Source organism: Camelus bactrianus, chromosome 8, assembly GCF_048773025.1.
Source record: "Camelus bactrianus isolate YW-2024 breed Bactrian camel chromosome 8, ASM4877302v1, whole genome shotgun sequence".
In the NCBI taxonomy this organism is placed as follows: Eukaryota; Metazoa; Chordata; class Mammalia; order Artiodactyla; family Camelidae; genus Camelus; species Camelus bactrianus.
This window is the reverse complement of record NC_133546.1, coordinates 7,324,193-7,335,223: the sequence shown is the minus strand read 5'-3', so window position 1 is coordinate 7,335,223 and position 11,031 is coordinate 7,324,193. Positions and strand designations below refer to the sequence as shown.

The window sequence follows — 11,031 nt, the reverse complement described above, 5'->3', positions numbered from 1 at the left end:
AATGTTCTAAGATGTTATGATAACTTCCTAATTTAGCATGTAAAATTCTACCTTGTGACATTATCAGATGATGTTACTACAGATGTGACCGGAGGTACAATTCACATGCCTTCTGGGTTTTACGAGTAAAATTTCCACCCCCTAGCATTTATTATTTCTTTCCTACAGTAAAAATGATAAAGCATTGTAGGATTATAAACGTTTAAAAACACGTGCTTAGTACAGGCCCCTTTTGATAATGAAGATTCTTTTATTAACAGTCAAAGAAGTCACACAATATGAAAATAAATGCTTCTTTAATGAATAATTAGTGAAAACTATCCAGGAACTTACAGGATTTTTAGTAGGTACCATGCATATCTTAGGAGACAGGACATTAGCTTGCTGGGATCATTAGGGTAAGCCTGAAAATGACACCAATTTATAAAACAATCATGTAATAACTTTCCCAAACAGGAATTCCCCTGAAATTAAAACAGGAAATAATGACAGCAGGCATCAATCTTAATTTTATGATTTTGGTGTTACTTTTTAAAGGTACTCAACAGATAATCAAATCTCCTTCTAGAACCATGAATCTGAGGTGTGCAGTGAAGTTGTAACTTCTCAGTATCAGAGCTTAATTACTACAGGGCAGTTCAAGCAATACATACTATCTCAGTGTTTGTTTTGCATCCTGTTTCCCTGCAGCGCTAATCTCGCTAAAGTTTCTGAAGCACATTTACGACTAGAGCAGACACTGCGGATTCAGCAACAAAAAACCTTCCTGGATGAACAATACTTGTTCTTTCCAGAAGAAACGGCTGTTTTACCTTTCCTATTTCTTTTCTGTGATGAAAAACAGGGCTGAATAGGATCTTAGATCCTCCTGCTAGATGATTAAAATCTTCACTCTGTATGTTGGTCTCTTAAAAATCTATCCAACGGGGAGGAAAAACCAAACCTTAGGGAAGGACAGTGCGCTTTCCCTTGTTCTCAGAACATACAGTCAAAGCAAAAATAGAGCCCCGTAGAAATTTCAACATTGAATTTTTTTAAAGCTTAAAGCTTAATAAAAGCCCAAAAGCTCTACATAAACCAGTAGGCTCTGCATATCATTGTTAGTTCAACACAAACCATGATCTAGAAGACTACTTGTATTCAAAAGCCCATCTTGCAGAAAGGTCCTACTTTTCTCGATGATCTACAGAGCCCACTGCCTTGTCTATGGATATAGGCACACATATGGGTGTATATAGAATATATGTCAGCAGCAGTCACATGACCCCCAGGTGGGCTCCAGGACAGTCATTTACTGTGGTTTATAAGGAAGGCAATCGGTCTCCCTGGTGCTTTCAATCTATGGGCATAAACACATACACAGTTACCAGTATCCTCATCAATACTGTTGACGTTCAGAAAGCCTAAATACTTTTCTAATTGAGTTCTAAAAGTACCTTGAATTTAAATTTTTTTTAAAACTTCAGTCTTCAATATTGAAACTGCTAAGTTACTCCATTTTTCCATTAAAAAAAAAACCGAAAATAAAGTTAGGGGGAAAATTTTTACATATAAAAATAAACTTGCGAAAACATCCTGTTACTAAATAGGCTTAAGAAAAAAAACCTATAGAGAAAATATTCCAATAGAAGGTAAAACCTTTGGAGGGCTGCTCAGAACAGCATTGTTGGTAATAGTAACAACTGGAAACAAATGACATCTTCAGTAACAGAACTGTGAAATATATTAGGAAATGTCCAATTGACAAAATATTATCCAGCCACTGAAGATAAGGAGGAAGATGATGGAAGAACATGGAACGCCTGACAATGTTAAGCCAAACACAAAAAGGACCCCTGCTGCGTTTAACAGCTCCATTTGCAAAAACGAAAAAGGAACAGAGTTTGGCTGCTGCGTCCTTGTATTACGGGTATAGTGTTCCCTTTACTGGAAAAACTAATAAAACTTCTATACTGACTGTACATTTTCTAGAGGAAAAGAACAACATCAAAATGGATAAAATAACTCAAAAACAAGTCTTTGAAAAATAAATGTTCCTGAGGGAGCCATGCTCCTGACAGCATCCAGAAACCAATTTTTCTCTTACCACTTGGGGAGGCAGGACTTGACCCTGGCCTGGTTCTCCTGAGCAGGACGCTTCATGGACAGGCCTGAAAGAGGAGGGGCAAGTGCCCGACCACGTGTCCCGTGGCCTCCTTGATTTTATCAACTAGATCCTAATTGAGCCATTTTGAGCACTTAGACGAAACACATCTGTTTGAGGACAAAATTTCACAAGCTTTTGTTTTTCTCTCTGCAGAAAAATTCCTTCTCCTAATCAAGTAATTCTCAATTGAAAATCAAGTTATTTTAATGACAAAATGGTTAGTGTTAACCTTGTGTAACATGTGATCATAAGTAACTCAAGACCACTGGGTGATACCTGCCAGAAGTAATACCGGACAGAGGATTACTTACAAAAAGGTCAATTTTCAATAGAAAACTGAGTATTTCCCTTGGGAAATAAATGTAGTATTTTATTATTAAACAACTAGGGCAAAAAAAAACTAGGTTTTCTGTAACTGCAATAGGACAGTATTAGAAAGGCTTTCTTGGAGGCCCCAACAATACCAGGATGAAATATTTTTGATGGTTTTACGATGGCAATTATAACCTCCTAGCTACTTTAGCTCTCTGAAAAAAATGCTGCTCAATCGAAAGACTAAATCACACAAAGCATTTAACATTTTCAAAGAGTTGCCTAAAAACAACATTTTAAAGGAAATTGCTCCTAGCAGTAAATTATTTTTATCAGTTATCTGAATAAGCTACATTCAGAAACGCTACAACAGAGCAGCTTACTGGTATACCGCGGGACTCTGCACTACTATAGTCATAAGGAGCTCCGTGTACTCAGGGTAAGGCTGACGCTCTACTTTTTGCACGCCAGGTATCTCTGAGTTACATTCTCCCAGCTGATTACATTCCAAATAGCTTTCAGGTAATCAGGTCTAACATTTTTATACTGAAGGTAGTAAGCGTGCTCCCACACATCAATTCCCAGCAATGGAATAAGACCTATGGGAAAGAAAAGAAGGGAAAAGAAGCAAAAACGGTGAGTTTCAATCTAAAACACTGTCTTCTCGCTTTAAACTTTAATTATCCTACACACACAAAATAATTACCCTTTACAATGTTCTCATCCATTTTCCCGTTTGTTGTATAAATCAGAAATCAGCATAAGAATAAAGATCCTATCAAAAGATTTTAAACTTTACTCTTTGGAAGAAAATGTGATAAATAGTAAAAAAAAAAATAATTAAAACAGACAGGAAAAATCAATTAGCCACAGTATTTTAAATGCTGTTCTTAAAATATCAACAGATTTAGGGGGAAAGTATAGCTCAGCAGTAGAGTGTGTGCCTAGCATGCACAAGGTCCTGGGTTCAGTCCCCACTACCTCCATTAAAAACAGATAAATAAGGGGGAGGGTATAGCTCAGTGGTAGAGCACATGCTTAGCATGCACAAGGTCCTGGGTTCAGTCCCCAGTACCTCCACTAAAAATAAAATAAATAAACATAATTGCTTCCCCCACCCCTCAAAAACAAATAATTAAATAACCTAATTCCCCCCACCCCTCAAAAAAAACAACAGATTTATCCAAGAGCCAGTTCTCAGCTGTCCTCATTGGGTCAAGGGCGGGAGGGGAGGCTGGTGTATGAGACACCTGCCCGCCTCCCCTGGGCTGATGTTAGTCGTAGAGAATACAGAGCATTTATAAAGACACTAACAGAAAGAATAAGTTAACAAGGGAAACTGAATAGGACTAAAGAAAAAGATACAGTTTCCCAAAATTGAATTGTGTACATGAACAATGAGTTATATCTATAAAACATTCATTTAAAAAATCGCACAAACTGAAAGCTCTCCTCTTGGAAAACAATCATCAACCACTATGTCTTAATCAGTTGTGAAGTATGTCACTAATAATTTATTATTAATAATTAAAGTACCCAAACTTAATAAATGATTTTTCCCATAAATAAATTGCCACAATTCTCACTCACTTCTATGCTAGTGAGCTTTCTTCAAGGTGTAGCTAGGATTCACCTGCCAATGACAGCCCTTCCAGCCAGGTACCAGGCTCTCTATAGCACTGTGCTCACAAATCTTTGGTTGCTTTTAGAAATTGAGATTCTGGCTAAACCTGAAAACATCCAGGGTAGTGAGTCACGTAGGCAAGTCTCCTAACATGTGCAGAGGCAGCAATATGACTGAGACCCACTGCTGATTGATGTTAAGACACCACCTTACATCAAAGTTCCAGCCAACTTGCTTTATGACTTGTTAAGTTAGTTGCAGCTAACTTGCCTCATGACTGTTTCCTAAAGAGCTTCTATTTCAATGTGGCTCAACATAAAAAAAGGATCTGGTGAGCCCAGCTTGCAGTGTCTGAGCCAAATCTGTTCCTATATCAAACAGCTTCATAAAGGCAGAGGTCTGAAAACCGGAGCTCTGGTTCCAGTTTCACCACAAGTGCTCAGCAGAGGGGATGAGGGTCCAAGGTCTGAGTCAGATTCAGCCTATACGTCTTTTCCTCCTTCATGTTGTTTATCTAATTTTAGTTTTTTATTTTAGTGCATGTAATTAATTACGTAAGCTGAAACTAATTCTCTGTCAAATGAAGTAGAGTTTATGTTTCAAACATTTTTGTTAATGTATTACATGTGGAATTTTACAAAGCATCAAGGACTTACACAGCATTTTTGCTCACACAAGACTCTGGGAATCCCATGTGAAGATATGCTCAGATTCATATTGCTCAGAACAGGTTTAAACAGCACTAGTCTTCCTTATTTTAAGGTAAACACTTTATAGTGAACCATCTCTTCTGAATAAATGTGTAACAATTCTCAAACCTAACCTGTTGTTCCTTGCAAGGGATCCTGGTTAGAACAAGCAGCAATCTGTAAGCGTCCCTGTTCCTTATTGAAACCAAGCCAACCCCAACCCGAGCCTTGGACGCCAACGGATACAGCGGTCAACTTCTCCTTAAATTTGCTGAAGGAACCAAAGTCACGGTTGATGGCTTCCAGTAATTCCCCTATTTAAAAGAAAATCCAAAAACATCCACAAATCAACAGATCGCACCAATTACAATAAAATATTCTATTATACATATTCAAACATTCCTATCATATGGCCCAAGATACAACCAGACAACATACAGAAAATATTACACAACCCAGTGAGCCTACAGAACAGTGTTACTCCTGCCCTGACACCAATGTCATTAAGGTCCCACAATTTTAACTCACATGTTTGTTACTGAAACATATTACAAGAGAGATTTCTTCACTCACTCTATTTCAACAAGGAAAGAAATAACATTTTTCATTAGCTTTTTTTTCCCCCCTTCAATAGGAAATTTTACTTTGACTTCTCCCCTACCTGCTCTATCTCAGTGTGGGAAGAAAACGTTATGGTTGTTATCTGCTTCTTCTCCAAGGCAGCCCAGATCCTTCCTATCTCAATTATATTATTTTAAAGAGTGATTCTACCTTCTATCAGTGCACTATGGGCACACCTTAATAGCTATCTCCCTTTTTATTCTGTAGCAATATAGTATATAATTCTAGATTGAGCACATAACTAAATGAACCAAGCCAAAAATATCACTTCTCTTACTCTATCTGGTTTAAAAGTAATCATCTATTACAAGCAGAAATGACAGTATAGGGGGAGGGTATATAGATCAAGTGGTAGAGCGCATGCTTAGCATACACAAGGTCCTGGGTTCAATCCCCAGTACCTCCTCTAAAAATAAATAAATAAGTAAACCTAATTAAGCCCCCCAAAAAATTAAAAAAGAAAAAAAGAAAGAAATGATAGTACAAAGTGGTAGAGATAACACAAAATGGCAGGAGTACCAAAACCTGTTAGCTGAATACAGGTGCATCTGATATTCTGGTAACTCACAAAGCCTCAAAAGTATTAAGTCACGGTCTGAAGCCCTAATTCAGAAAAAATAAACTATCCAGTTTCCCATACTTACTCCATCCATCCTTACTTCCAAATGAAACTGCTTATTTTAAGTGCATAAGATGCCTTCTATAACATAATTATACACAAACAAACAAAAAACCACCCAGAAACTTAGGGTACATGTCAGGAGCCCAGATACAAAGGAGAGCTAGATGTACGCCCCATGCCTTCCCTGGGGTGGGGAGGATGATGAAAGTCACCTGGGCCTCCACGTGCGACACAAGAAGTCAAGTAAACAAGCAGAGCGAACAAGACCATCAGCTCTGTACTCCCTCGTTACCTGCGGTTGTCCTGGAAAACCCCATCTTCTGGGACAACTGACTTTTTATCAATTAGGTAGAGTAGTAAAAGAATAACAAGAGGCATTATTTTATAATAACTTACTTAACTCTCAAAACAGCCCCATTCTCCCCGTATCATACAGATGAAGAAAGTGAAGTGCAGAAGGATTAAGCACCTCCCCCAAGGCCTAGGCTGGTAAGTCAAGGCTCGTCTTTTCTAAAAACTAAGTTTCTCAGTCTGTCCTTACTGGGAAGTACAGTACATTTCAACCAAAGGGTGACAGCATACGTGCCATTATGTGTGTATGTGTGTGTATAAAATCTGATGCTGTAACTCCCTGAATGGCTTCTCCACTCGCTTGTGTGCCCTTTGAAAGTTACAGCTTTCTGTTCTTCCTTGCTGTGAAAGACATGCCATTAAAATATCTCAGGGACAAGCCAGGTAACTTAAAGAATTCAACCGTCATTCCTATAGTGCACAAAACGGGCTAAGGTTGCCCTAGTAGAAACCGACCTTTGGGTTCTCCTCCACCATTAGGACTCAGGTTTGTCCAGAAAATGGAATGATTGACATGGCCTCCACCGTTGAACTTTATTGCCGGCTGCAGAGCTACCTGAGCTGTAATGTCACCTGAAAGGTTAAAACACAAACACATTTTTTTTTTAATTCTTACTTTTCAACCATTCTATACACTATTTCTTCGTAAAATGTCAGATAATTGGACCAGCTTATCTGTAACATCCCTCTTGGTCTCAAAATTCCATAATTTCAAGATTCTACCCTCTCAAAAAAACAAATAACCTTCCCAAAAATATTTGTCTCAGTGGATTCTCAGTGCAACTAATAACGTGCCAAACAACTACTGAGAAGTCAGCAGAGGAGCAACGCTAGTAGAAAATTCACTCCTGGGCTTCAAAGAACTCAGTTTTCTTGGTTATAAAAGATTTCAGTAAATGAAATTACGGAGAGAACAAAGAGAAATAATAGAATGCTATAAAATATATGGCCCCTATTATATAGATGATACGGAAAGTGTTTAAATAGACAACTATTCGCTGGGAAATATTTCAATGTTACAAAACAACTCAACTGATTCAAAACTGAACTGACTTGCAACCCCAAACTTACTCCTCCAATGGCCTTCCCCATCTCAGGAAGTGCCAGCTGCTTCTCTCACACCCCATCTCCAAAACAGCAGCACATCCACCAGCATAGCCAGCTCCACCTTTAAAACACGTGCAGAACCTCATCCCTTCCTCCTCCTTCTGATGCAACCAGCAGCATCTCCCCCCCCCCCTCCGGGCTCGCAGGCCACCGTCTCTCAGTGGTATTCTGCTACCACCTCTGCCCCCCCACAGTCTATTCTCAACACAGTGGCCAGAGGGCTCCTCTAGACCCCGAACTCATCATGGCACATCTCCAGGCAAACCCCTCCAAAGGCTGCTCTTTCCAGAGTGAACCCCAAGTCCTCACAATCGGTACAGAGGTGCACATCAGCCGACACTCTCCATCTCCTCACCGGCCCAGCTCCGGCCACAACGGCCTCCTGGCGCTCACATGATAAGCCTGGCATGTTCCCAGCTTAGGGCTTCCACTGACTGTGCGGGAACAGTCTTCCTGGAGGCAGCCTCGTGGTTCACTCCCCCGCTTCTCCATCAAGTCTCCTCTGAACCGTCAACCTCATCATAAGGGTCACCAAGCACAATATAAAATGGGCAAACCCCACCCTCTCCCAGACCACTTCCCCTGCTGTTTTTCCCGATGGGACTGACAAGCCCCAGCATTCTCCATTTGTACTTGGTCACCTGCCTCCCTGCTGGAAGGAGAGCCCCAGGGAGGACAAGGACTCTCGCGCACTGCCCTGTCCCGGCCGCCCAACATACTGCCTCATAAGTAGCACGCACTCTTGAATACTGAGCGTAGTTTCCATGGGGGAAAAAAAACCCTCTGACAGCTATACTTAAAAAGAGTATCATGTTTGAAGCCGTTTTTTCCTGCCTTGCTCAACAAGTAGGCAAAATAAAATATTTTTTCCTATGTCTTCGTGAAGCCACAGGTTCACTTAACTATTAGGAAAAATGGGAATTCCGTTGTTCAATACATATGAGGCGCTCGGGGTTCACAAGACACCCAGAGGCAAAGTGAAGGGCGCCAGCAACCACAGCGAGCTCCGCCCCGGGGCGTTTACATAACCGCAAGCCTTTGAGTCCCACGGTGTGCGCATGCTCAGACACGGAAGGACTGCCGCTTTCTCAAACAGGAAACATCCAGCTTTTTAGCCATTCAGTAAGGCGGGGAGGACCGGTGATATCTAAATACAATCTCTGAGAGTTGTTTAAGACGTCAGCTTTTCGTCGTTGTTGTCATGTTTACAAAATAATGTTCTGACTGATCAGTGTTTCCCTTATTCATTTTTCTTGGAGAATCACCCTAAAATAATAGATGTAACTTTATATTGTTTTTTAATAAGTCAGCAATAACTAAATATTTCAAGTGCGAAAGAAACATGCTTATTGAGAACGTGTTTAATCACTATCTTTTAAAGTTTAATCATTTTTAAATTTTAATATAAAGTTGTGGAAGTTAATATCTGCTTTCAAGAACACTCTTCTGAAGTTCAATGTTTTTTTTCCACTGTTAAACATGATAAAAGTACTTTTCTTTGAAAAGTATTTACGATACTTAGATGTGATAAGATCAATGACGTTATTTTCCTTATACTCTTCTTTTTCCCCAAATTTTCAAACAAAATTTAACTCCTTGGGGAAGTGTATAGCACAGTGGTAGAGCGTATGCTTATCATGCACGAGGTCCTAGGTTCAATCCCCAGCACCTCCATTAAGATAAATAAACCTAATTACCTCCACCCACCAAAAAAAAAAAAAGGAAAAAAAATTAACTCCTTAATGATTTCTAAAATATTTTTTAAATAAAGGAGTGCTCTGCAAATACTTATTAATATAGTAAATTTAATATAGTAAAGCTTTTTTCCCAATGGCTTTCATTAAGCAAGTAAAGCTTCAACTGCACAAGAAAAGGGCTGAAGCTAAGCAATATTTAACACACTTATGAGAAAGGTCCATGGGTGTCAGATGTCCTGCAGGAAATACTTTCACAACTGGGATTTGCCCCAGCCTCTCATCATGACCACATACTTCCCGCATTTGTTTTTCCCTAAATCATAGAACTTTTTCCCGTACTGGGAGACTTTTTCTTCCCCCTATTTGTAGTTCTTCTGATTTCACAAGTAAGCTTCCAGAATGTGGCAACTTCCTCTTCTTTTTGTTTTGCTTATTACCTCTTACACAATCAGACTGAAATACTACATTTTCCCACTAGATGCCCCCAGTCAACAAGATATCACTGTCCAAAACTTACTCAACACAAGTCACAGGACTGAAATTCAATAAAAATACACTTAAGAAAAACACGCTTTTAACTGCATAGCTTATGCCACACGTACAGTCTGGAAACATGACTGTCAATTACTTCCCTCGGGCAAACCATTGATCAACTAATAGATTGAAAGTGTAATACTATTTTGTATAGAAACATTAAAACACAGTATTCCCATACACACCCCCAGACGCAAAACACAAAAAGGTCCACGCACTACTGTTTTGTCAACTGAGCTCTTTTTTGAAAGAAAAAAAACTAACTCCATAGTACATTTTCATTGAATCTCAAATATCAGCAGATAAATACAAGCCTGTCTCAGTTCCCCAGAAAACGGATATTCTCCATGTGAATTCTGCCCCCTAAGTCAATGCACGAACACGTGAAGCGGTTCTACTGAATGGAGGGAGGGTCATGTCTTTACCGAGACACGCCTCGCTGCCACTTTTCCCTGAAGCCAGTTTCTCAATGTCAGGCCGCCCGGCACCTACCCTTCTCCAGCGCCTCCTGATACTTCTCCTCGGCGACATTCAGGTTATTCACGTAGGCCGCGTGGTGCTTGCTGTGGTGCAGCTGCATGATCTCGGCGTTGATATGAGGCTCCAGGGCGCCATAGTCGTAGGGCAGGTCGGGGAGGCTGTGCTTCTGCCTGGAACCCAGCGACCCCAAAGCCGGCACCAGCTTCCTGCTCGCGCTGCAAAGAGAGCACACACAAACCGATCCGCTTACGTGGGCAGCTCCCTTTAACCCGCGTGCCGGTCTCCGCAGACCGGGCTAGAGGCACCTGCGCACCGGGGGCTTTCTATCGTTAGCTCTTTAGCCGTCCAGTCTTTGAAGCATTAAACCAACGCTGCGGTCCCGCACCCGGCCGGCACCTGGACGCGCTTGGTCGACACCTGAGCTCAGGCCGGGCCGCCCTCCCAGCCCCGCCCCGCGACGCCGGGACCCCGAAGGTGGCCTGGACCCCGCGGGTGGGCCCGGGCCGGAGGCAGAGTCGGAGGCAGCGGAGGCAGCGGGGGCCTTCGCTCGCGGGTCCAGGGCTGCATCCCCACTGCGCCCGCCGCCCGGCGCCTCACCTGCACGCCGCCCGGCACAACATGGTGGACGCCGCCCGCAGGTCTCTTGAAGATCAAGCCGCCGCGCCGCGCTGACAGCCGCGTTTGGGCCAGCGTCCTGGGCCGCGCCACAAGGACACTGCCGCCGGCCTCGGCCCCGCCCCCTGAGCCCGCCGCAGCCCCGCCCCCTGCGCTCGCCGCTCCCACCCCAGGGAGGCGCGGGGGGGTGCGAGGTCCGAGGGTCTACGCTGCCGGCCCCCGCCCACGCTCTG

The 11,031-nt window shown here is 41.9% G+C and overlaps 1 protein-coding gene across 1 annotated transcript; it reads right to left on the bottom strand.

Annotated features, from left to right (window-relative positions):
• Positions 1 to 279: 279 nt before the first annotated feature.
• SOD2 (superoxide dismutase 2) lies at positions 280 to 10,922 on the bottom strand. Its single transcript, XM_074368058.1, has 5 exons — positions 10,781 to 10,922; positions 10,196 to 10,398; positions 6,822 to 6,938; positions 4,906 to 5,085; positions 280 to 3,057 (listed from the first exon to the last, which is right to left on the bottom strand). The coding sequence occupies exons 1-5, from the start codon at positions 10,801 to 10,803 to the stop codon at positions 2,912 to 2,914; spliced, it is 669 nt and encodes a 222-aa protein (XP_074224159.1). The 5' UTR covers positions 10,804 to 10,922; the 3' UTR covers positions 280 to 2,911.
• Positions 10,923 to 11,031: the final 109 nt, after the last annotated feature.

Excerpts from the sequence above, each read along its gene's own strand:
- SOD2 (XM_074368058.1), bottom strand. The coding sequence starts at position 10,803 with ATGTTGTGCCGGGCGGCGTGCAG. Across the intron at positions 10,399-10,780 it reads TTGTGCCGGGCGGCGTGCAG|CGCGAGCAGGAAGCTGGTGC; the intron begins GTGAGGCGCCGG and ends CTCTCTTTGCAG. Across the intron at positions 6,939-10,195 it reads TCAGGAGGCGCTGGAGAAGG|GTGACATTACAGCTCAGGTA; the intron begins GTAGGTGCCGGG and ends TTAACCTTTCAG.